The sequence below is a fragment of the Tympanuchus pallidicinctus genome, unplaced genomic scaffold, assembly GCF_026119805.1.
Source record: "Tympanuchus pallidicinctus isolate F22 unplaced genomic scaffold, pur_lepc_1.0 scaffold6, whole genome shotgun sequence".
In the NCBI taxonomy this organism is placed as follows: domain Eukaryota; kingdom Metazoa; phylum Chordata; class Aves; order Galliformes; family Phasianidae; genus Tympanuchus; species Tympanuchus pallidicinctus.
The window spans coordinates 41450671-41477448 of record NW_026294780.1 but is presented as its reverse complement, the minus strand read 5'-3'; the positions used below and the strand labels follow the sequence as shown (position 1 = coordinate 41477448).

The following is a 26778-nucleotide window of genomic DNA, read 5'->3' as shown; positions in this document are numbered from 1 at the left end:
CACTGTTGTCTCAATTTACGTGTTACCAAGTAAGTATGTTTCTAATTTATATATGCTAAAGGATGATGTGGTTGTTTCTGAAGCAGTTCTGAGCTGCCTGTTGTTTGCTCTAGATTGAAAGAGATTCAGATGAGTGAGTACGACGCATCTACTTATGAAAGATTCTCTGGAGCAGTACGACGTCAGGTTCAGTCGCTCCGCATCATCTTAGACAATCTGCAGGTAATCTTAGATTCGCTGATAAAGCAACACGGTGAGCTCGTTACATTTCCCTTAAAACACTGTCCTGCTTATATTGTTGCCATCTGATATATTTGAGAGTTAAAAGCAGATTCAGGTTATAATCGTGTTTAGGAAAAACAGTCTCGTATCACTATTTCAAAGTCAGCTTTTAAGTGGATCTCAGTGCTCATCTTTACAAGTTACATTACTCCCATCACACAGCTTGCAGAGATTACTTATTCAGGAGCACAGTTTTGAGAAAGAAAATACTGTATATTATTAAAAGAGTATGTGATGGTGTGTAGATCACAGTCTTTCTTTTTGCCCTCTGTCCAAAAGACTTTTAAACATGGAAATATTATGTGTGTTAAAAGACTTTCATAGTTTTGCTGCCTGTGCACTTGAAAACAATTCTTCCTCAGGATTTATTTTGGGTCTGACTAATTAAAATAGGCGTGGCTCAAGTCACTAAGTGGAAGCTAACCAAATATACCTCTTTACTTTTCTTCTGTTAATTAGTTCCATGGTTGCTTGAGGTTTTATTAATGCTAGTGTTCACCTACAGTGTAATTAAAATAAAAAGTGCGCTGTTTCAAGGAAGAACCTGATAGTCATTGAAAATGAAAGAAAAATAAATTTATTCCTTATAAGACATCTCTCTGATTAAAAGCATTTCTGTTGAAGGCTCAGATGCCTCCTCATATAGACCATTTGGAATGGTCTTGTAGTAATATACTTTGATTCATACAGGCACCCAGTATGTATTCCAGCTCAGGAACTTAGGCTTTTGGTTCATAAAGAGAGGATTCAGTTGAAAAGCTGTAGGTATAAATCTCAGTTTTTCCTGCATTGTTTTTATCCAAGTGCTTGTTTTTACTGTGTTTGTGTCAGATATGCATTTTGAAGCAAGGTTTATGACAAGAAGTGAATAAAAGAATCTTCAGTTTAAAGTCTTTTTAAAATCTCCCTTATCTATTCCTTGGGGCCAGAATTGTTATGTTCAGAGGTCACATTAATCATAGACAAAATAGAATGTATTTTAATAAAAGGAGACATATCCTGTGACTTTGTTAAAAAGGTCATTTTAATATCAAGGCAAACACTTATAAGCCTTGGTATTTTATGAGACTGCCAACATCCTGGGCAAATTCATAACAGCTAACCACAGAGATGATAAACTTACCATATGATGAAAATAAACAAACTCGCTGAGTTCAGAAAAACTAGCTCTTAGAATAAAAGCAATATTGAAAGCAAATTTTGAACTCTGTACACATTGTGGTAGATATTTTATTAGAAGATCCACTAGGAAAATGAAGGCAAATGATAACAAGGGTTACTTAGAATCCAAGAATATTTCATTTTTTTATTAGAGAACTCTTTTAGCTTTTTAAAAATGTTTGAGTTTGCCTTGTTTTGAACTTTCTATGTTCTTGTAATGAAAATATATTGTCCACACTCATGTCACCAGGATTTCCTTTTCAACATATGCCTTTTAATCACTGGGTTTTGTGGGTTTGTTTTAAAAAATGTGTTCCTTCGATTAAATTTTACACCCCAAGGATTTGAAGCCTGGAATTCTGGTCCAGTTGTTGACACCTCAAAAATCAGTAGCAGCAGCAAGTCGGAAGTAGCGCGTGAATATTGAGAAAAATTACTGAGAATGTAATTTTATGACTCATTTTACTTTATGTAACTCACTAATCTTTGTCAATGATTTGAACAAAACTGGTGAGGCATTGCAAGTTGTTCTTGATCTTCTCTAGAAGTAGCAAGGCCTGGACTCCAGAGTCCAGTCAATGACGAGCTTTCTTCTCTCTGCTAGTGCTGACCAATCTCTGTATAAGGCTTACACATCTGAAGTCCAAATTTAATAACTTATGATTAATCAGAGACTCAGGAAGACCTGAGATTTTAGATTACTTGCCCTCTGGAAGTACTTCTCTTTTTATTAATTATAGGGGGAGTCTGGAGCAACTGACCCTGTAGCTTCTGAGCATCCTTTATGCACTTACACTTGAACTGGGCAAACCTGGACCTAAGTCACAAAGCCTAATGGGGTTGACTGGTTTGGACTGTGTGGGAATTGTCAGGTCATAGCAGCAAAAGCAGTGACAATAGGGTGATAAAGACAGTTGGGAGGGCTGACAGTGGGAAAAACCCCATTCCTTCTCAGTAGTAGTTTTCTGCTTTCAACAACTATGTTTTTTCTGGGAACACGCACACAAAGTTTTCCCAGAAACAAATGCAGACCACAACTGGAAGTATTTCATACAACCCTATAGCATTACATATTTAAATGCAAGCATTTCATATGTGCAGCTTTTTCTGTGTTAATTACAGACATATAAAGTGGTTATATTTTCTAAAATTTCTTCAAAATATGCCTTTGATATCTTTGAGTGAGAAGAATTATTGCAGTGGTGGCAGTGTTGCAGATGTAATGGACTGTTTGCCCTTTCTAGAAAAGGAGACTGTTTTTATCCTTCAAGCATTCCTGTCATTTGTTTAAGTTTATGAAAATTACATATTGAAATTACTTTGAAACTTACCAGCAATATGTGTGTGCATTTTATAACACAAATACTTAAGAAGAAGGTTTTTTTTTTTCTGTAAAGAAATGCCTAGAAATTCATAGAATCATAGAAACATAGAATGGCCTGGGTTGAAAAGGACCACAGTGATCATCTGGTTTCAACCCCCTGCTGTGTGCAGGGTCACCAACCAGCAGACCAGGCTGCCCAGAGCCACATCCAGCCTGGCCTTGAATGCCTCCAGGCATGGGGCATCCACAGCCTCCTTGGGCAACCTGTTCCAGTGCTTCACCACCCTCTGTGTGAAAAACTTCCTCCTAATATCTAATCTAAATCTCTTCTGTCTCAGTTTAAAACCATTCCCCCTTGTCCTATCATTATCCATCCTCATAAACAGCCATTCCCCCTCCTGTTCATATGCTCCCTTCAAGTACTGGTAGGCCACAATGAGGTCTCCCCTGGGCCTTCTCTTCTCCAAGCTAAATAAACAAAGTTCCATCAGCCTGTCTTCATAGGAGAGGTGCTCCAGCCCTCTGATCATCTTAGTGGCCTTTCTCTAAATTCTGCACTGAATAGGCTGATGCTAAGTAGTCTAAATAATTTTAGTATTATTTGGGTAAGATTTTAAGTCGGATTTTGTCAGCGTCCTTTCCTGTATTAGGAGAAGAATGTAAACTCTGTGTTCCTCTAATAACATTTCAGTTTTGTTTTCTTTTTTTTTATTATTTTTTTTCATCAGCTGAACGTTGCATAAGCTTTATAATGTGGTAAACAGTCATGGATTTTTAATTATGGTCATCATTAAAAAGTATATTCTTCCCACTCTGTTCCTTGAACACCAAATAGCTCCAAAGCTAAATCTTTTTCAGTGAAAACTGTAGTGAGACTAGTTAAGAATTTCCTCATCTACGTGAACCTTTGTAGTCTTCTGTTGTTTCTCCCTCCTATCTACTGAAAGGAAGCAAATAAAAACCATTTGACAAAGCTAAAGACCTCAGGAAGTCTTAAGACTGTATCTGTGTCCCAGTATGGTGGTGACTAAGATTATTAAGAACAAAATCTTCTCATCTACATCATCCTGGAAGTGTCATGATTCACTTTAGACAGGCTCTGCTCACTGAACACGTTGTCTGTAGGAGCACATTAAAGAAATCATTAGTTGGGATGTTGAAATTTGCCATGTGTTATCCTACTGTGATTTTCACAGCAAGAAAACACCTATGGTGTGGCAATTCAGTGGAGCATGGAAGGATCATCTAGAATCAGGGCAGCCTGATCTAGTATTAGATATGAAGGTTGCCAGCCCTGCCTGTGGCAGGGAGGTTGGAGCTTGATGATTCTTAAGTTCACTTCCAACCCAAGCCATTCTATGATTTTGTGATATGATTCTATGAATTTACAGGTCTCTTCTTGCAATGTTACACAGTTCCCAGGACAACAAGGGAATCAATAAGCCTATGGAAGAGGGGATTTCAAACTCTATCCCAAGGATAGTTAATGATAGTGGAGACTACTAAGCTAGGGCAGAAGCAAATTCCTGGATGCCCAACTGCAAAACGTGGTTAGACCCCGGCTAGCCATAGCACCACTGAAATCTATCAGAGAGAACAAGTGATTGAATTCATAACTTAAGAAATCTTTTGCCCTTTAGCCTCATGTGATTTACTAAGAGGCTGAGGTTTCCATGTACTGCAAGAATCTGTAAAGCTTTTGACATAACGTAATTAAAAAGACCTGTGCTTGTCACAGCTACGTTAACTCGATACTGTAAAATGAATTAATCAAAACGTTTTCCCTGTGGCTTTGTGTTCTTTCTGCACACTTATTTTCATAGATAACTAGTCCATTACTTTTGAATAGCTATTGGCAATAGGCAGTAATCCAAAATGCCTTTTTCCATGTGCGCTAAAAAGAAAAACCTCATAAATTTTGACCAAAGCAATTTCAAAGATTCTCTTAGCCTTAGGAAACCATCATCTTACTGCTCAGACTGTACAAAATTACAATGATTTGTCCTCTCAAATCCCAGGCCTGCCGTTTGCTGGGGATTTGTAATGTAGCACTTCCTGCTTCTCAAAGAGCAACTGATTTTCATTCCTGAGATCCAATGTCTCAGGCAGTTTGTGTCCTTCTGGATATTTGATTTACCTCCAGCTGCTAACCAGCAATTTTGCTGAGCATGCAAATGCATTATACATATATAAATTTAAAATCGTATTTCCAGGCTGGCTTTACTACAGGGATAAACAACTTCAAACTCAACATTTGAGCAGAAATGAAATAAGGCTTAGAACACATGTATGTACTCTTTGCCATCTTTAGATGACCTTGTGACATGAGGACTATGATGAAGCTATCCATTTAAAGTATTCCTAAATAGATTTTTTTTAATCTGAAATATTTGAATCTCTAATCTTCTGTGGTTGTTTATACATACTAAAGTTCCATAAACACTTGAGTTACTGGACTGTAAGGCATTTCCAACAAGCAGGTTGTAAATAAGTGATGTTCTTTCAAATAAACTGAAAAAAAAAAATAATTAATTGAAATATCTCTTGAGTATCGCAATTTTCAAGGTTTTTATTCTAAAATAGAACAATAATGTATTACAAATGTTGGTTTAAAAGAAGCCACTTACTATTACATAAGCTTAATGCAGCTTAGTTTTACCTTGAAGGCTGCCACCTTTTTTTTTCTTGTGTTACTTGAATGGAGAGTGTGAAATAAATTGCCAGTTATGCACGTCCCTCTGGTTGTATATAGTTTTGCACAGATTTGTTACTCAAATTTCCAGCACATTTGCAAGAAAAAAGGTTAATATTTCCACAGTCTACAGGTAAACTCCCACATATCAGATGTTAAGGAGGACAAAATTACAGAGGAATGTATTCTTTGTCAGTATTGACTTTTCTTTCATAGAAGGAGAGGAAAGGAGCTATGAAAATGTGTTCAGGTTTCATTAGCTTTTGCCAAAAATGTCATGTAACAACAAAGAAAGTTCATATGCCTGTCACGTACAGTAGGTCTTAAATTGCTTGAAATACCTTCAAATCACTGAGTGAATTAAGGTTTGGGTTTTTTTTCTATTGTAGGCCAAGGGTAAGGAAAGACAATGGATGAGACACCAAGCTGTTGGAGAACTAGATGATACCAAAATCATTGATGGGCTGACAGGAGAGAAAGCCATTTATAAACGGCGGGGAGAGCTTGAGCCGCAAGTAAGTATCCAACAGGTAGTAGGGAAAAGTAGGGGAGGGCCTAAAAGAATTGATGATTTCTTAGTGGCTGTACTGGTATAGACATGAGAAACTCAGAAGAACTATCTCTGGATCAGGATTTCGCTGAGACAGCCTCAAAATGGAAGATTTGCTTCACCTCTTCCTATGATCTTCCATGTATTTGCTGTTGGCCATCCTCAGAGAGGTGCTGGTCTAAGCAGTCCTTTGCTTTGATCCAGTGCAACAGGTTTAGTCCTCTTGTTTTCTATTTTATATGTATGTGCTGAAGTTGATTATCAGAAAACTGCTTGTTCATCTAAAAAATAGAAGGAAAAGATTTTCTCACTAATGTAACTTTTTTTTTTTGCTATTGTAGACCACAACATCATTGAAAATGTTATAAAAACAAAGCATTGTATGAATCTATTATTTTTCCATGATATGCAAGGTATTCTGTCTCCCAGTGCAGGAGAAGTGATTAGATTCTCATTTCTGATCTTTTCTCAAAGTGCATTTTCTCAGTGTAGACAGTTCAGTTATAATGTATAGTTAGTTATAACAGTAAATGTATATATATATATATATATATACATTTAAATTTTGCTTTAAAAAAAAGAGTAGGATTTAACGGATCCTCTCAGCCCCCCTGTTTTGTGAGGGTACAGCAGTCCATTGAGAAAATAATGAAAGAGTAAAGCACCCAAATGCTGGCAGCTCTTTCGACTTCATAGAAGTGTTTTAAGTATCTGTTTTTTAACGTGGCTGTTTTTAGACAAATCGTATTTAACAACCATTAACTTGTATCCAGACTGATGTCAGTGCACACTGTATAAAGTCTCTCCTTGGAATGTACTGTGCCAGTAATTGTTAAAACAGATGGAGGTTGTTTTCAGGAAAAAATAATGGTTTGGGAATGAGAATGAAGAGAAGTCTAGTAGTTAAACAGAGCAAGATTTCAAACATTTTTAAAATATTATAAACCTCAGCAGATCAGATTTTCTTCTAGGGGTCTCTGTTAGTATTGTAAGCCAAGGAAGAACATTTCCATTATGAGCTTTGGCAGACTGAGAAAAGTTGAGAATATTCTTTCTGAGATGAGAAGAATAACAAATGAGACCAGAAAAAGTATTTTCCTGACAAGCATGTGTGGAATTTTTGAAGCTATGTTGTTTCCAGTCATTGAAGGTGAAGTGAAAGAATGAATTGAGGTATCTGTCGGCAACTTTGAAACATAGGAAAAAAAGAAAAAAAGTTAACATATTTTTGTTCTTTTTTTAAGAAAAATCATCATTTCTTGCTGGAGAAATGTTTTGTGCTTTGCTCAGTCTGGTGGGTTCTTTTTCCACAGCGTGTTATCCGTAGTGATGTTTAGGTTTCCCACTTGTAGTGTGTAATTTTCTTTTCTGCTGTGTTTGCTTGCCAGCCTGGGAGCCCCCAGCAGAAGCCTAAACGCTTGCGCTTGGTGGTGGATGTTTCTGGAAGCATGTACCGCTTCAACGGGGTCGACGGACGGCTGGAGCGCTCCATGGAGGCTGTCTGCATGGTCTTGGAAGCTTTTGAGAATTATGAGCACAAATTCAAGGTAATTACAGCTTTGCTAGGAGGTCTGTGGTTATTGCACAGGCTATATGGAACAGCGGAAAAAGTGTTTCAGCGGTCAGTCTAGCCAAAGGACATTATTCATTCTTGCAAGGAAATAAAGGCACTAATCTGTTTCTGGCAAACTGAAAAACAATACTAGTGAATGGATGAGAAACATTACATGCTTCAGCAGGGGAGAATTCAATTTAAGACTCCAATTTTTGCTGAAATATGCTGCCTTCTTCTGCATTTATCGATTAATTTGTTTCTTGGAACAGAAATACTTAAGACTGTAGAACAGAGATAAATATAAGCTTAGGGACATGCAGAAATGACCAGCCTTTCCATCTCATCCAGAGTACAGACAGTAGTGCTTGGTGATGGAGAAAGACCAAACTTATTTGTCCATCAGTTGTGAAAGCAAGAAAACCATTTACTGTGCTGAAAGACACTGGGTCCAGAATGTTATTTAACGGCAGCCTGCAAAGGAAATGTCAATAAATTTTGTGCTCTTTTTTGTCTGTGTAAACCTAAACAATGCCTCAGGCATTTTTCTTTATCTTTAAAAATGGCAGAAATGGACAATCGAATTTATTCTCAACAAACTCAGTGTTTTATGGAAAAATACAGATGTCTTTACTGAAGAGCATCTCAATCATGAGACATAAAATGCATCAGAACAAAATGTAAAATCTTCTAAGTAAAGATTAGTGTAATGCTTAGTCCAAATTCAGTTCAGTCAGGTTTGTCTTGTTCCTCTGATAGCATAATCTTACTGTTCTTCCATAGAATCTCCTCTGAAGAACACAACATATAGAGTTATCCTCCTAGAATATCTTCTAAAAATGATCATTCAGTCTTGCAATTGTAAGAGAAGAGGCTGTAAGATGAGACAAGCACTATGTCTTTAGCCCACTTTCCTAAGTAAAATCTCGTGCTGTCGTACTATGTCAGTCATGCTTTTTTGCCCTTCAACTTCAGAACACATTGTCCAACTTCTAACAAATCTGAAACAGTGGTTGAGTTCCCAAAAATATTAAATTCCTGCCAATGTCATGAAAATGGGCAGGGGAGAGAGTGAGCTTCTGTTTGCATTCCTATTTGAGAAAAAATGCTGTAACTGTAAGTTTGTACAGTAGCCTAGAGAGGTTATGTGGGAACTTCAACTGTAATTAAGAAGGAAATGGGAAAGGAGTCAGCTGCTCATATAGGTCCTGCTTGCTGATAACAGCAATGTTAATAACAAATGCTAATGGGGGAAGTGCAATTATACAAAGTGATTGTATTTGTTAAATCAGGAGTACCTGAACGATATGCATATTAGTATTATTAAATGCAGGATCATCCACGAAAGCAGTGGATGCATGGATAAGTATAATATTTTGGAGCAGAGTCAACATGGCTTTTAAAAGGAAAGTGAAGCATCTGAAGCATCTATATGTATGTGACAGGCAAGGTTTGTTGACTGTCTCCTTGGCCAAAAGCATTTGCCAAAAGGTCCCTCCCTCACCATCAGTTCATACAGAAATAGGAATGCTTTAGAAGTAAAGGGGAAAGCTCTCAGAGAAATGAACACAGCTTAAACTAATGAAAACAGACAACTGTAAGTGGCCATTTTTCAGAGTATGGAAGTAAAGGAAGGTCACTGGTGAAACTGCATTAGAATTTGTGCCACTCCCAGTGATGTTCTGTATGTTTGTAAGTGATTTGGAAAAGAGGATGGATAGTCAAGTGACAGAAGTTACTATTTGTATGAAATTATTTGGGAAAAAAAGGGCAGAAAGTAGAGAAAAAGACCTGGCAGTAAGTAGTGACTGGGAAATAAAATGGCAGATGATGTTTGGGCTATCAAATGTAAAGTACTGTAAATAGAAAAAGACAATCTTGATTTTAAATGCAGAGTGAGGAACTCTAAGCTGTCCACTGATCACTCTGAGTGATTTATTAGGGCTCTGAAAAGAACCTTTGTAATTATGTTGCATGGTTTTTTGAACACAGAGACCACCAGCGATCAAAAAGTTAATTGTATGCTAAAAATAATTAGCAAAAGAGCAGAGAACAACACAGAAATCATCAGAATGCCACTGTAAACATCCGTAGAGCATCCACTTCAGAATTAAAAAAGAAAACCAGAACAATGTTATCCACACAATCTATGAGTCAAGAGAGCTGTAAGGCTAATTTGTTACTTAAAACTGAGCACGGAGTGTTATAGCAAGGTGAAAAAGTTGTTTGCAGCTTCAACATCTGTTCAACTTCAGTCAGCTCTAAGCAACCTCTCTTTCATTTAAACGCTCTTCGCGCTAGAGAGAAGACTTTGGCGGGCCAGTAACAGCAGCTCGATTTGGGGCTGGCCAGGTTTACTATGAGCTCTGTCAACCTCAGAGCTGCTTTTGCTCAAGGGAAGAAAAGTATTTTTCTTCCTCCATATCTCTCTTTGCTGTCCCGTTGGGATTTCATTCACTCAAAGCATATCTACACAAATATTACAAGGCTCACTGAAGATGATGAGAATACTAAAGAGGATGTGGCCTTAAATTTCACTGGCTGTTAAAATTGCCCCCAAAAATGAGTACAAATCAAGCTGTTTATTATGTTGTCAGATTTGTCTTTACATGATCCAATGATTAGGCAGATTTTAACCAAAATTGCATGATTCACTTGTGTCTCTAAAATATAAATCTCTAAAATATATCTCTAAAATATAGCTTTTCTCATGTCTAGTCTGCTATGGCAGTTACTACACCTGGGATAACCGGAATACACACCAGAATAACCAGAACACCAGAATGCCAGTTCCTCTGTTTCTAATGAATGTAATTAGGTCTTCAGAGAGTAAGGTGCAGTGATCTTTTTTAAATACCAGTAACTCCAGTCTTTAACAACTTCTCTGGACAACCTATTCCAGTGCCTCCCACTCTCATAATGAAAAATTTATTCATAAAATCTAATCTAAATCTACTACAGACTCAGCCTGTGATTATTCTTTGCATTGGTTCAACCCAGATGCAGCACCTTGCATTTCATGTGGGCCCACCTCTTTAAGCCATTTAAGATCCCTCTGGATGACATCACTTCCCTCTAGCATGTCAACCACACCACTCAACTTGGTGCCGTGCAAAAACCTGCTGAGGGTGCACTCAATCCCACTGTCACCAACAAGGAGTTTGAGGGATTTCTTGCATAATAAGTGTTGAATCTGGGGAACCATCAGGTTTGTTAAGTGGAACATTCAAAGGAGATTTTCACAGTAATATTCCCTACTCCAATTATCTAAGCACCGTGCAAACTCTTGAAACCAATTCTTTGCCCTCGTTCAAGATCACTTTTCTACTGGTACCTGGTTTGTTCTCCACTAAATAAGGTCGTGAATGTGTGAGGTGGGTTGATTTGTCCTGCCAGCTGAGCTTTGCCCATGCATAATATCCCTTGGTAATACTGATGATGATTGTCTGTCTGATTGGTAGAGAAGAGGGTAGAGAGAGAAAAAAAACTCATCCTTTCTAGAGAAGCTAAATATTGGGTATCTGACTGTACCAAGCAGGTGATGATGTGATAGAATCATAGAGTTGTTTAAGTTGGAAGGAACACTCACAGGTTAGCTATGTCCAACTCCCCTGAAATGAACAGGGACATCTACAGCTAAAGCCAGAATGGTGCCAGCAGGTACTTGTCAGCTTTATATGCTTGTGCAGAACAAACTGCCTCTTTCCATTTCCCATAAGTGCAGGCAGTGAATCATTCCTTGTCAAGGGGGAAATGGGAGGCTCATCCTACAGTCAGGAAATCCACTTAAATTAAGAGCCATGTTTCAAAGCCCTCCTTCATTGTCATCTCGTCCACGCTTCCCCTGAACTACTTTAATAAAGAAAAGAGTGGGAGTGATTGAGGTAAGAGAAGCCACGTTCCCAATCTCATGCTAGTGGTGGAGGTTAAATATGTTGCTACAAATGCACCTGACCCCGTCAGATGTGTGGGTACATATCCTACTTGTCTGTAAGTTATAATAAGCAAGTTGCTTTGCAGGACTAAAGTTCTGACGTCTTTTGTGTGCCTCATTGTACATGTCAGTTATTTGAAAATGTACAGAGGGGCAGCTCATTCTTTGTTACAGCGGGGAGAGTGTAATGTCTGTCATGTAAACCATCTGGTTCTATATCATCCCTAATTACTGTCATTTACGCGCACGACGGCAGATTTAGGAGGCATGTCCAGTAAATTGCACAGTGGCAATTTTATGAAGCCTTTAGAAAATGGTAAGTGGTTCAATGAATGGCATGTTACATAACTGGTAGGAAAAGCTTGAAATCGTATTTGTAGTGGTATGAAAGGAAAAAATGCAGATTTTATAAGCCAAGTTCAGCATTCTCCATTTGGAGAATTTACCTATAATTTCTTGTTACTGTTATTACCTCATATCTTATTACTCCTAATTACCTCATTACTCTTAATTCAGGAAAAGAAAAAATGTTTCACATGCTTGGCAGAGTAGTTTCCTTTAAATAACAAACAGAGGACTTGAAATAAAATTTTAAAAATGTTCAATGTTGTCCAAAGAAGAGATCAGTTTGTAAAGATGTGGCCCTCCAGGAGAGGCCTGTCTAATTCCCACTGCCTTTTACATCCAGCATGCATCTTCTTTCAGCTTTCAGTACGGCAGCTGCAGAAGACACAGTCTTCCATGTTATCCAGCAGCAGCCATCTATTCAGTGCCAAATGTAGCCACGGAGCAGGGCTTGTTTTAACCAGTGAGAAAGAATGGTCAAATTAAGGTACTTGCAGATACAGTGTGTTTACATGTTGGGTACCCAGAGCTGAACGGAGCAGTTATTGGCTCAGTGTACCTGAGGCTATCAGAAAACAAGCCACTGTATACAACAATATATTAATTCAATTAAGCTTGCCCTGTAGCAAACAAATATTTTGCTGCTAGATTTGTCCTGAGAGCCTGTACTTGCCCTGTTTTGTGAAAAACAAACAAAGCAAAACAAAATAAAATTCTGTTCCATTCAGCTCATATCACAGCTCATCTCTCACTTTTAAATTTATCCTTGTAAATTCTCCAAGGAGATTTATGAGAAAACTGCAGTGGATCTTTGCTTCTCAGAGGTCCTTTCTCTGTGCTTCTCTTTAGCTGTGTTCTGGCCCCACTGCAAGTGCAAGGAAAAGTGCCTCTGGTTTTAAGAAAGCATGCACGCGCCCTTAGTAGTTGAGGTTCCCAGCTGGCCAGGGCTCTGTAGCTGTCCTTTCACAGCAGGAGAGCACTGAACACTAAGGGTTTGTTTTATTAGAACACAAGTTAGAAGGAGAAAGAAAGCCTGGATGAATACTCATCAGGCTTCACAGCTCCCCAGAGCTCTTATTGAGCTTTTGGCCACTTCTGGTCCCTGAGTTGACTTTCAGGAAGATGAGAGCGGTGCGAAGGGCAGCACAAGGTAGGGCTGATGACTACAGCACAGCATAGGCAAGGTAGGATTTGACTCTGCTTTTGGGGAGGCTCCACTTGACCCAGCCTGCAGCAGCCAGGAGGAAGTGAGAAAGTACTTCTTTCCTGCTGCCTGACTGCACACTTCTGTAACAAATCATAAACAGCTTGGTGAACTGTTGGCAAAGAAACAAGAAAACAGATAACATCTGTTAAATATATGTACTCGCATGCATGGGCACACACAGAAAACAATGAATGGGTGGCCAAGGTCAGAGCAGACAGGACCTGATGTTCCCGGGTGAACAGCTGTGCACACCTGAAATAGTTTGCATTATAGTATCCAGCCTCTGCATTCCCTCCTTGTGCAGAAATGCAGAGGGGGTAAATCCATGGATTTGTAAATCCATGAGGGTAAATCCTGGATTTGAACCAGGAGTTGGAATCCCAGAATCATAGAAGGTTGAAAAGGACCTCAAAGATCATCTGGTTTCAACCCCTCTGCTATATGCAGGGTCGCCAACCACTAAACCAGGCTGCCCAGAGCCACATCCAGAGTTAGAGCCGTCCCTTTCGCACAGACTGTCAGACCAAGTTCAAACCCAACCTTCTCAAGATGAAATCCGCCCATCATGGTGTGCCAACGACCAAAATGGTGTTCCCAAGTAGCAAAGCACTGCCTGCTCCCATGAGCTCTGCCTGACTACAAGGACCTTGGGGATGAAGCCCATGAAATGTTGGGCAGGATCCCACTATAAAGCAGTCAAACTTCTTCTTTGCAAGGGAGAAAGACAGCACTTGGGTTTCCATAATCACATTGTTGATTTTAAGGGTAATAAAGAACTGTTCAGCAAAGGATGTGTGGGGTTTCATAATTTAAGAGCCTACCCTGAAGATCTGTGGACGTTACATAAGAACCACATTAGTGCTGTATATTTTCTGCTCCATTGAGCCAGTGCTTTATTTAGTTCCTCTGATTTCAATACTGTTGTAAAACAATACACGTGCGTGCTCCGTGTGCTCTTTTAAGTTCTTGGTTTAGTCTTGTATTCTTTGCAAAGAGAGCTGAATGTAATCCTAACAATCTTCTCAAAATTGGTGTCTTTTCATTTACTATTATCTTTTCTCTGGAAAGACTCCAGTTTGGGGACAACAGAAACACTATTCATCAGGAAAGAGAGTCTGAAGAGTTAATGGTGAGGAAAGGGTGTACAAGCAAATGGACATTTTGAAGAGAAAGTGTGTGGCAGACAGGAAGGTTTACGTGAGGCTGGGTGGCAAATACAAGATATGGACAAGCTGAGAACAGGAGCTGGAGCCAATGGAACAGAATGATGTGGGAACACCTGGAAACTATATTGTATAAAGGTTTTTATGGTGACACACTGGAACAGGTTGCCCAAGGAAGTTGTGGATGCCCCATCCCTGGAGGCATTCAAGGCCAGGCTGGATGTGGCTCTGGGCAGCCTGTTCTGGTAGTTGGTGACCCTGCACACAGCAGGGGGGTTGAAACCAGATGATCACTGTGGTCCTTTTCAACCCAGGCCATTCTGTGATTCGGTGATTTTCAGAGGAAGAAAGTCTGGGTTGTGTGAGGCTGTACTGAAACAGTTTGACCCTGGGTGAAGCACACCTATAGTGTGTGGCATGTGTGTTGCTTTGCAGAGGGAGGTGTCATGTTTAGAAATATTACATCTGCTATAGCTTTCTTTTAATCTTGATATATTTTCAAGTAAATTCGCAAAACGGAAACAAATTGAAAGAGCTTTTGAATGCTGTTTCTCTAATCTCCACAACCTGACTTGCACCAAATAAAATTATCTTCAATGGGAAAGAAAAGGCAGAATGACTTTGAGGACAAGACCTTTCACCACATGATTATGTAGAAATTAGGGATAGTGAACCTGCCAGGGACCTCCAAGCACTGCATGAATAGAAGGTAACAAAAAGGCAAAATATTGCATAAGAGCTCCTTGAGAGACAGCTCAGCACCCGCTGGTCAGGGGGGAGAAAAGGCATGTCCATGCTCCAGGGGCAGGTCACACTAGCTGTGGGACACTGAGGGTTTCTCCAGGCTCAGGATCCATGCACTGTGCTCCATCACTTGGTGCAGACAGCTCTTAAATCCACTTTTGTCCTGCAGCTGAATTCTCCCCTGGGGTGATTGCCACATTCACAACACAAAGGGTAGGGCAGGACCTTGCCATAACTCAGCTTGTCTTGGTTTTCTTGTAGCTCTCACATAAAGCAAAAGCCTTCCAACTATAACATTGTTTGTTCAATGAGATATTTGAATTAGCACAGCTCTACATGCAGCCTCTTTCTGGAGGGAATGCTGTACACACAGCAGAGCCTCTTAGAATTCACTGCTCTACATACATTTAGCAATGGTTCTGATCAGTAACACACAACTATAGGGAATGCTGATTTACAAAAAAAGAAGGCTGGTAGTGCTTTTTTTTTTTCAGAGCAGAATGAGGTCACGAAAACAATTAATCTGACATTTGAGCTGCTCTCAAACAATGCACTGTTTGTTGGGCCCAAGAGAAAGAACATGGCTGCTTAAAAAGAAAAGAGTGGACAGTATGAGAGGGCATCACCGCTCTGCAGTTGGTGGAGTGAGGTAAAAAGAACGGGCCATAGAAATAAGTAGCTGTTCCATTATTTTGTGATTCTCTCCCATGTTTTCATGTCAGTGAGAAACTGCAAGGAGTTCCCTTCAGCAGCTCATAAACGTGAGCAGTAAAGAGCATTCAGGTTTTCTTGTTGAAAGGAAATCACCTCTGATCTATCTTGTATCATTGTGACCCACAGACCAAGTGAGACTAACAGATAACTGATGAAATTTTCTTTCTTGCAGTATGATATTGTTGGACATTCAGGAGATGGCTACAACATCACCTTGGTTGAGAGTGGGAAAATTCCCAAGAACAATAAGCAAAGATTAGAGATTCTTAAGGTAAATCCTACTAACAACCTATGCTGGGATTTTATGACTACAAAGCATTAGAGTGAGATAAAAGACAGATAAGAAGGCAGCAAGCTGAAGCAGAGCCTGTCAGAGATTGTGCCAAAATAATGGAGCTTAGATTTGCCTTATTCTCATCTGCTATGTCATAAATGTATCATTTTGACTGCTTATCAAGGGGAATTGGAAGTTCCAAACATTATACAGTGATATACATAGTCCTACCTAAAGAATATGGGGGGATGCTACTAGCATGGATAATTTGAACCATAAAGGGATGCCAGGTCATTAGTTTAGCCTTGTACCTTCAGGAATTAGCATGTCACAGTAGCAGTGGGAAAGTGTATCCTGCTGCTACTGTGGTACATGGCAGACTGAAAACATGGTAAATCACAATTGCAAAATGAGGGTATTTATCAACATTTTACTGCAATAGTATGAAAAAAAAAAATAAAAATAAAAATCAAGTGTATTGCAGGATTTAGCTATTTTGGCAGCTTGATACATTTTAACTGTGAGCTTCCTTCAAAAAATATTTGTAAAATATTTGGGTTAGAAGGGCTGGATTTTCTAGTACCTAAAATTCCTTGCTCTCTGCATAGGTAGCAGCTTCATCAGTGCAGTGTATTTTTGTCATAAAACCTCAAACAAAGTGTTTCAGCATTTGTGAAACTTGCTGCCACTGTTAGGAGTCAGATATTTGATACTAACCGTGACACTGTTAGAACTTGAAAGTCCAGTGCAAATTATAAACAGGTGGGAGCAGAATTAAGGAACTAAGCCCTCTTTTCTTTCTGAAATATATAGCAATAAAAGTACTCAGACTGCAGCTTATCAAAGTATTTTGCACTCCTTTGAGTGCTAATTCTGTCTGTGTGTGATTCACCATGTAATACAGCATATTACATAAAAAAGCTGCATCTTCTGTGGTACCTGATGCAGTGCCATAATTCTGAACGTGCATCCCTTAATACATCACAAACCAATATTTGCTTCCTTCCATGCCAAAATAAATGTTTATTCATGAAGTCCTCTTACATATTTGCATTTGGCTATGTTGTGCACACAGGTCATGCATGCTCATGCTCAGTTCTGCATGAGTGGAGATCATACCTTGGAAGGCACTGAGCACGCCATTCGGGAAATTGCCAAGGAGGATGCTGATGAGTATTTTGTTATCGTCTTGAGTGATGCAAATCTGGAGCGATACGGCATTGAACCATCAAGATTTGCCCAGGTCTTGACCACCAACACACAAGTCAATGCTTTTGCCATATTTATAGGGTCTTTAGGAGACCAGGCAGATAGGTAAGGTTTTTTTTTACTATATTCCTAATATAACTGTTTCCATTCATCATAAAGCTAAACTGTGCTAGAAGAAAACAGCATGTGGGAAGCACTTCTGCGCTGGACGGGTCATGGAGCACTGGCACAGGCTGCCCAGAGGCTGTGGGTCTCCTCCTTGGGGATCTCCCAGAGCCATCTGGATGTGGCCCTTGGCATCCTGCTCTGGGTGTCCCTGCTGGGGCAGGGGATGGAGCAGAGGGACCCAGAGGGTCCCTCTGCCAGCTTCAGCTGTGCTGAGATGCTTTTAATACAGTGAAGGTAGGTATAGTTGTCCGTGCTGGTGCTCTCCACTGTAGTTTTTGATGTGTTAGAAAGAAGCAAAGCTTGTGTCAAGGAGGAGATTGGGTCGTGGGTCCTTGCAACCCTCCTTTGTGGCCTGCTGGTTCAGAGCATTCTGAGCATCTGAAGGGACACCTGAGTCTTTCCTCCTGGAGGATTTGGCAGAGACATCATTCCTTTGTAAGTGACCGTGGTGTAAGGTGTGAATGGATATTGGCCTAGCAGGAGTCATGCAAGCAAGAAAAGCTGGAGTTCAGAAGTCTTTAAAACTTCCAAAAAATTGACACAGATACTCCCCTTGTGTTAGAGACCTAAATTCTTTGGAGGGTCTGAGCCAATACGCTTGCACTTAGTGCTATTACATAATTCTACTTGAAACTCTCAGGGTACAGGGAAAATAAGGAAATTCTGCCCAAGCTGATGTTCCACGTCCACTGAGGAGCAGTACACACAACAGGAAGCTGCAGCCACAAAGAATAACTCTGCTCTTTCTGCTTCTGATCACATTTTTGACAGGGGGAGAGTGAGGCATGCCCCAGAGGGAACTGGCCCTCAGTATGTAGTTTCAATCAGCAAAGGTTTGAAGGAGTTTGAAAGTTACAGCTGCACTGCCAGCACTAAACCAGTCTGCAGGTCTGTGCATCAGAGCTGCATTGTGCACTATAAAATACCACCATTCTGGCAGATTACAGTTACAGAATGCCCTTATACATCTGCTAGTAATAAATGAAAAAAAAAGCATTGACCATATCCTGCTGTGTAAGGAGAGATCTTGTAATTGCCGAGTTCACTGGGAATGGAAAATGCACACAATGCTGTCACTAAGATGCATCTGTGTATGTGTAAGGGCAGCATTAGACAAAGCCTTCCTGTAACTGCTGTGGGGGAAGGACAAGCAAATTCTTTGTAGCAGCTTTTTAAAAACTCACTTTAAAAGTTTGGCTTAACTTATCATTGGAGTAATGGTGCAGAGCATAAACTAAAACCTGTTTAAAAAGCAGTGAGAAAATCACTTCCAAGCCTGCTGGCTGGACACGAGGGAGATGGATTTAGTGAAGTACGTCTTGTTTAGTTTTTTTGTTAAGGGAGGTTAAGCTGTGAATAAGAATGTGTCAGGCTAATATTTGCAGAGAAATATCTGTCCATCTAATCTGCTGTGGTCTAGAAGAGGAAATACAAAGAGCGCATTTAGAATCACTCGATGTGTTGAATTGAAAGAGCTGTGAGTTCAATCAAACCAGGGTGTTTAGAGTAAGTAAATATCTGCCTTTCTGGAGAATGTGCCTTGCTGCCATCAGAACACAGGGTGGGTTAATACCTTGTCGAGACACTTGGTACCTTAATCAAAATGAATGTTATGCATGTCAGAAAGAGGATGTGAATAAAAACTAGAAATAGCTTTGTCTTGCTGGAAGGACCTGTGACCCAACTGCATTCAGTCCTTCCTCCCACTGCTGCTTTCCCAAGCCTTTAATTGCACAGTGACAGCAGCACAAATGACATGTGCTGGCAAGGTATTCAGGAGGAAAACGTTCCTTCTGAAGGAGCTCCTGCTTGTAGTAGGGGATGTAATTGGAAATGGTAATTCTGTTTCGTCCCTCCTTCTGCATTGCAGGCTGCAGAGGACTCTGCCAGCAGGACGCTCCTTTATTGCCATGGATACCAAAGACATCCCTCAGATTTTACAGCAGATCTTCACATCAACCATGCTGTCAAGTGCCTAACCAGTGCCAATGCCATGGCACAGGAATTCAAAGAAAGAATCCACTCCTGCTGAAGATACGAACTCTACAGCTAAGGACGACCAGCTGTTAATAAAATACATCCTGTTCTGCGATCAGCAAACCAGCCCCAATCTTCATTAGAGCTCCACCAACTTTGTGTGTTCAAAGAACTGCAGTGAGGCTGAGGTAAACCTCAGGCTGGCAACAGAGTGGATGTTCTTCCAGAGGGACAAAAGATAAAGTACAGTTTGTGATCATTACTCTGGCTGATGGGTTGCCAGCACTGCAGCATCATCTGGCACGGTTTGACTAACATGGTTCTTTGGGATTAGATAATATTACACAATGCAGAGCCAGACAATCTGTTTCAGTGTTTTGTGTGTATATGTTTGAATGGGTAGTTAACCCCATCTCCAATTTAATCAGGGCTGTTCTCATCAGGAAGGAAACTCTTCCTTCCTCTGCTGTTGCTCTCTTGTCCCAATGGGCACTGGGGCTTCACCACTGGAGGCTGGGAACAATGGGGCAGTTTGCAAACACTGACTGTCACATGTAAACATTCATTATCTGATCAGGCTCGGTGCTCAGAGATGTCAGATCTAGAGAAAGTGGCTGCTGAGTAGGGAAATAAATGCCTCTTTCAGTTCTGCCTGTGAAAAGAAAGGGGAAGGGCTCAAAACGGTCTTGAGAGCCCATCTGCCAGCATGTCCAAGGAAGAGGCGACTACAGCATCTCCTTTGCATGATGGATGATGAAATCCTATTTTCCTTTTGCCCGGAGTCCTTGAGATGGCCTCAGTACCTTGTGACTGGGAGACAAAAAATTGTTAGCACTTTGCTAGAGCTCCTTCGTGATCTGCATTGCTTGGATCCTTTGGAGATGAAAGTGAAGGACAGATCTAGGCATGAGAAAATAAGTTATTTTTTTATAAAGGAAAAAAAAGCTCTTTTCACTTTAGCAAGGTATCTGTGTTGGCATATAGTTCTTGAATATCCAGGATATTTGTAAAGATACTTTATAATTCAGCTGGCTGGTGTTTGGCTTGTCCTATGAGGTGATAATCTCCACATACTAAAGAACAGAGATCTTGCAGTGCATCAAGAACAAAGGAATACCTGAAGAATTCAATTTATCATTTAACTCAGCTGGGGTTCCACAGCACCCACAGTTTTTCTTGGCAGCTTTACCCTGTGTGCCCCAAAATGTCCTGAAAGGAGGATGTGTGAGGATGATAGAAGGCCTTTTTCAGAGGTTTCTGGGATTGTTATGGTAAGCATGTACACAAGAACAAAGAGGTTAAAGACGTAATTCCTGTTTGCAGGGAGTTAGGAGGGGAGTGCTGGGTTGATCCTGGCTGGGGCAAATGCACACACATAGACATGCTCACGTACACACAGGCTGCTTAGGGGAAGCACACATCAAAACATAAATATCCTGGTCCCATAAACATGGCTTGAGATACTACATGCAGTAAAGAGCTGGCATATTAGGAATCCTGTTAGTAAACATGATTATAGTGGAAATTCCTTTAGTGCCTTCAGGCAGGAAGCATTGCTGGACAGTAATTAGCACATGGGCTGTACACCTCCTAGGTTACTGTTAGCATTATCATAAAAATTAATGTTGTTTCAGAGAGGCTCTACAATAAATTCCATTTGTTTGGGTAACCCCATAAATCACTTTTAGTGTCACAGTATGTAGGCCATCTTTCAAAGCTTTATTCTTTGTCAGGACATTCTGTTATGTTTGGGTTCACATTTCATAGGATATGGCCATAGGCAGGCTCTGTAGAGAGCTGGGGGCAGTGGGAAAGCTGCTCTTGGTGCTTTCTGAGGGGAGAAGGGATGAATGAACACTTAACGCTTATTGCAGGCCGTGTTTGACCTGAGAGCAGCTTTCTGAGCTGTTCCAGTACAGTGGGAGATTTCCCTGGGGTAAGCAACTCTTACCTGCTCTGGCGAGATTTTAAAGTGTTTAAGAAATGTGTAGATGTGGCACTGAGGGATGTGGCTAGTGGGCATGATGATGATGGACTGATGGTTGGACTAGCTGATCTTAGTGGTCTTTTCCAATTGTAATGATGATTCTATGATTCACACAGCAGCAGGGTGGCTTCTTTGACTGGCAGTGTGACTCACTGTTCAGCTTACAGGAACATCCAGCCAACACTGTCCTTTCATGGCCCTGAGACCAGTGGTTTTTAATATGCATTTATTTGTTCATTAGTAACATACTTAGGAGTAATGTGATGACCGTGAATTCTCATTGCAGTGCAGGCACCAGTGCCTTTTCCTTTGCAGGTACATGGAGATGTTTTCTCTCACTGCTTATTATGGCTTTTTTTATGCTAATCTAATCCTACAGGACCATCCATTGGAGTGTCACTGTCACTACTGCCTTCATTGCTCCAGTCAAATCATTAACAATTTTAACTACCTCTTATAATGCAATTTTGTCTAGTTCTATGTATGTATGTCATGTTTATTCTTACTAAATATTCACTTAGTAGGAGTATACAGTCATTTGGGATTACTGTTTAACCCAGGAGCAAACATATATTTTTCACACAGAGGGTGGTGAGGCACTGGAACAGGTTGCCCAAGGAGGCTGTGGATGCCCCATCCCTGGAGGCATTCAAGGCCAGGCTGGATGTGGCTCTGGGCAGCCTGGTCTGCTGGTTGGCGACCCTGCACATAGCAGGAGGTTGAAACTAGAAGATCATTGTGGTCCTTTTCAACCCAGGCCATTCTGTGATTCCATGATTCTGTGATTCTATGATATATACATACAGCTACATTACACATATATACATATATCTATATATATAGATACAGCCCAGGCATATGTGCTTCCAGTCAGAGCCAGGCACATCCTCCATGTAAGAAGGTGAGCAGCCCGAGGTGCCTCTGTGTGGACACAGGGTGTGAGCAGAGATGTGGGAGGGATGGAAGCCTGGGCTCCAGCAGTTGCTTTTCCCCTTTCGATCTTTTTGCAGACATCAAATGTTAAGCATGGTTGTAGCTGTCATGATAAAATTAAGAGCAAAGGTCATAATTGCTGATCAAATACACTGATGTATTATTCACGCAAACAGTGTACAACAGGAGATTTAGATACTGTATTTAAAAATTAAAACCAACCTGATGCCCAGCTGGGAGTACAGGTGGGAGACACAAAAAAGCCAGAGCTCTTCTTCTACGAAAAACCTTCATTTTTATTAGTGATTATAAAACAATTAATGAAAATGGTTCAGAAAACAGGAAAAAAACCTTGCTGTTGTGCTGGACTACTGCACATTATCGTGTTGATTAATAAATAATGTGCTTGTAGAAGTGAGCATGTTCAAGCTATTGGCTGAAAAATAAATATGAAATTTCTAGCTGTGGACTGAACCCAGAATGCTGGCTTGAAAATGTGATTGTTGTACAGAAGCTCTATATTAGAAAAGGCTGAAAGTGCATTCAAAACCGTTTGAGTGTGAATAGGTCTGTCTGCTGTAGGTGGGAAGGAAGTTCTTGTTTAGCTCCTATCTACTTCTGCTTCTGTAATTGGAATGTTGACCTCTTTTTTTGCATTTTATCATTTACTGTTCTTTCTGTCAGCACCAAGGAGAGCAAACAGAACTTGAAGGGAGCTCATGGCTCCCCCTTATCCTGTTATTTCCCTTCCTGCTTGTAAACTCCCTTCAAATACTGGAAGGCTGCAGTGAGGTCTCTCCAGAGCCTTCTCTTCTCCAAGCTAAACAAGCCCAACTCCCTCTGCCTTTCTTCATAGGAGAGGTACTCTAGCATGGATTTCATCGTCTAGGGGCTGGGCTTTGCACCAGGCATTTTAACCTTTGAAGGCAGAAAAGATCTCCCTTTTTCACCATTCATGCATCAATTCAGAAGCAGATACAGTGTCATCAAAGTAAACAAACAACAAATTCCCTTAGCAAGAAAAAGTGCCTTTGCTTCTGAGGTTGTTGTGACAACATGAGCAATATCAGTGCTGAGTAAAATGTTTTAAAGTCAGTTGAATTTTCTGGAAAATAAGTGCATGTTGGAAGATCTGAAAATTCAGTGTTCTTCAGGATGAGGATGGTGGGTTAGTGTTCCTCTTGAAGGTGAGGATTATGATGCCAGGTGCCCCTATGGACACATGAGGACGAGCTGAGCAGTGCAAGGCTGAAGCATCCCCGTCAGCAGTGGAGAGTGAATAAACTTCTTCTCTAACCCAGGCACGTGCTCAGGATGAATTGAGGTTTGTTCATATCAATAAGTGATGGAGGGAACTGGACTGGAAGAAGGCTGCCCCCTGAATACCACATTTGTTGTGTATTTTTCAAATGCATACGAGTTAGTTATTGCCTTTTGGTGCAGGCCAAAATTTTAATGTGCCTGGAACCCCTTAATGAAACATTCACAGGGAACCAAAAACGTAATGCAGCTCACAAATACAAAAAAATAAAATAAAAATAAAAATAATAAAAAACATTTTATACCAGGACTTGATATAAAACCCATTCTTGGCAATGGACTTTTCAAAATCATTCAATGAGTATTTTATGGCAACTTCTCTGAATGGTCTGTCTGGCTAAGATGACAGTGTTATAAGCAAAAGGTTTGGGAAAGGTCCAAAACCATCATTATTTGGTTAGGAAAATGTTAGAGGGAGAGCGATGCAATGGATGGCCTTGCGGATCTTTTTTCTTTTATCTACACTAAATCACGCTCTGTGCACCATACCAACATCTGCATTTCAGCTTGGGTTGGTTTTATATCCTTAGGATCACCTACTAGATTTTCACAGCTGAGGGTTATGGAATCAGGTTTTGGTTTTGGAGACACGCAATTGAGGATAGGAATGTAGGGATGCTCCTGTTGGTTTTTGCATGAGCTGCACAGCGAGAATCTTGCCTTTCCGTGTGTGTGTGATGCTGCAGATGCTGTCCTGCTCCAGCAGTGGTCAGTGTCTGGAAGAGCTGAAATGGCTCTACGCATCCCTCCCTCTGCCCACAGCCCCATTCCTCCCAGCGGAGGAACAGGGAGAGGAACAGGGAAGGCTGAACCCCAGTGTCATGGGAGGAGATGGGGCTCACAGCCTCATTGTGTCCTTCCTCAAGCCATGAGCTGAAGCTGGCATACCCAGGCATGGGCTTTGGAAGCTGGGAATCGAGCATGCCTTTAACTAGGATTTTAATATGTGATATTATAGCTCCTAAGAAGTTAGTAAGTTTTATGATGCCAAGAAAACATAAACAGCAGTCTTTACTCCTCTGTTTTAATTATGAGATCAGCTGTGAATTTTCATCCATGTGCTAATGAGTAGGCAAAACAACTCAGCAGGAGAAGAATATTGCCAATGGGCAAGATAGCATTTTAAATGATACTTCATGCAGTTAATCCAGTACTTGGGATGACAAAATAATAGAAACAAAATGTCTGCATGAATCAAGCTGGAAGGCTCTGGCGCTGTAACTTACTGACAGCAGCTCGGAGCCTGTCAGCCTTTAGCTCCGTAATCATCCTCTCCCCTCAGTGCCCCATCCTTCCAGCAGTCCTGGGTAAATGGGTTATTGCTTCGTGCAGAGCTTAAATCCCCATCATCAGTGCATACAAGTCCCCTAAATGCCCCTGTTCATTGCAGGGGAATTGAACTAGATGACTTTTAAAGGTCCCTTCCTTTAACTCAAATGAACTCAAACGATTCTATGATTCCATAGTTCTATTCTAAACGATACCCTTGCTCCTTCCTCAGGATCATCCAGATGCACAGCTCACCTGTGGTTAAACCTGTTAACAAACTGTCAGTGGCATGTGGTATTCAGAAGCATCCTTTGTCTGTGGCAGCGGTTATGCTCATGTAAAGTGAGCCTTGGGAGTGGGGTTTCCTAGCTGAAATATAAAAAGGAAGCAGCAATTCCTATAGCTTTATGTAAGACCTTGTTGTGGCTTTTCAATACTTAAAGAGGGTTTGCAAGAAAGATAGATAAAGACTTCTTACCAGGGCCTGTTGTGATAGGACAAGGGGGAATGACTTTAAAATAAAAGAGTGGAGATTTAAATGAGGTATGAGAAGGAAATTCTTCACCATGAGGGTGGTGAGGCACTGGCATTGCTGTCCAGAGAGGTTGTGGTGCTCCATCCCTGGAGGTATTCAAGGCCAGGTTGGATGGGGCCCTGGGCATCCTGAGCCGGTGGGTAGCAGCCCTGCTCACGTGATTCTGGGGTTCTCTGGAAAAAAAACAATGCACAAGAAAGAGGGGAAGCAAGAGAAGAAAATTCATTTTGATAAGTGAGAGACAACATAAACGAAAGAAGGTTGGAAGAAAAGAAATGGGGGTTGATGGAAAGACAAAGACAAAAGCAAATAGCCAAGAATGCCTGTGTCCAAGCATGCAGGTTGAAAGACATCCTAAAAGATCCCTTCCAGCTCTGGCTCTGGCCTCATCCTGCTCAGCATATGCTCCATGAACCAAATGCACCTCTGCAGAGCACTGACAGGCATCCTGTCCACCACCCCAATCCAGAATGAGATGGAGCTAGATGGCAGGCATCACAACTAAAGGTCACCAAGCTTTTTCCGTTCCCATGGAGGAGGCTGAAAGCAGCATTAACTAGCTTAACTGGCTGCCCTGAACAAAGGGCACATTGTTTCTCTGGACAGTTTTCTTCTAGCAAAAGCATGTGTGTGAATGTGAGAAATTCACTCTGGCTAAGTAGTGAATGTCAAAGTTTAGTCTTTTTTTTCTCAAAACTGGAATCAATGATCTGATGGCTTAAAAAAAAACCCCTTTTGAAATACCAAGTTTCCATCTTGATGGATGCATGTCATTCACTTGGTCCATCTATTCCTCTTCATATCTGGCAATTGGGATGGACCTGGACCACGTGGGAAGGGGCTGATTGCCATGTGCTGGGTCTCCACTTCCCTTGATGCTGCCAGCGTTCCACCAATCACTGCATTGAACCACTTGTGGTTCTAATAGTCATTAATTTAGAACTCACTTGATGATCAGTAAAGGCAGCATGGCCCTCAGCCACCTTGCATTAAGTGGATGGTCTGAGCTGTGCAGCTCTGAGCTTCAAGATGAGACATCAGCCATCCAGACAGCAGACAGGGAGGTAGGATATGGTGCACCAGGTTAAATGTAACAGGCTTCTAACAATGTCTTCTGAGTGTTTGGGATCAGTTTGGCCATCATTTCCTAGTTGATACCTTTGGGAAGTTACACCTTGCTTGTGATTTGCCCTTCCTGACGTTGGGTGGCACAAGGATCTGCACTATCATCTCCATCAGCTTCTTCGGCTGCTCTTGTAGCTGAATGGCCCAAAGCAGGCACCAAAATGCTGTTTTCAGGATTGGTAGACAATGCAGAGGTGGCTGCCTGAAGACCTCAGTTGCCACTGTCCCACTGTGGTGGCATGGGTGGCAACAGCACTGGGAGACCAAGCCATCCTTCAAGAGAAAGAACTGGGATTTCTTTACCCCTCCTGAG

At 40.9% G+C, this 26778-nt stretch overlaps 2 protein-coding genes across 4 annotated transcripts in view; one reads left to right on the top strand and one right to left on the bottom strand.

Moving 5' to 3' along the window:
* Positions 1 to 19659, top strand: part of VWA8 (von Willebrand factor A domain containing 8) — a 174965-nt gene extending 155306 nt beyond the window's left edge. For all 3 annotated transcript variants that reach the window (XM_052705551.1, XM_052705550.1, XM_052705552.1), the window contains 6 exons: positions 114 to 222; positions 5849 to 5974; positions 7398 to 7556; positions 15841 to 15939; positions 17018 to 17256; positions 19190 to 19659. In XM_052705551.1, coding sequence (XP_052561511.1) covers positions 114 to 222; positions 5849 to 5974; positions 7398 to 7556; positions 15841 to 15939; positions 17018 to 17256; positions 19190 to 19298 — 841 coding nt within the window. In that variant the 3' untranslated portion in view covers positions 19299 to 19659. The remainder of the gene's footprint in view (positions 1 to 113; positions 223 to 5848; positions 5975 to 7397; positions 7557 to 15840; positions 15940 to 17017; positions 17257 to 19189) is intronic.
* Positions 1 to 26778, bottom strand: part of NAA16 (N-alpha-acetyltransferase 16, NatA auxiliary subunit) — a 366631-nt gene that overhangs the window by 235220 nt on the left and 104633 nt on the right. The gene's annotated exons all lie outside the window — the stretch shown is intronic.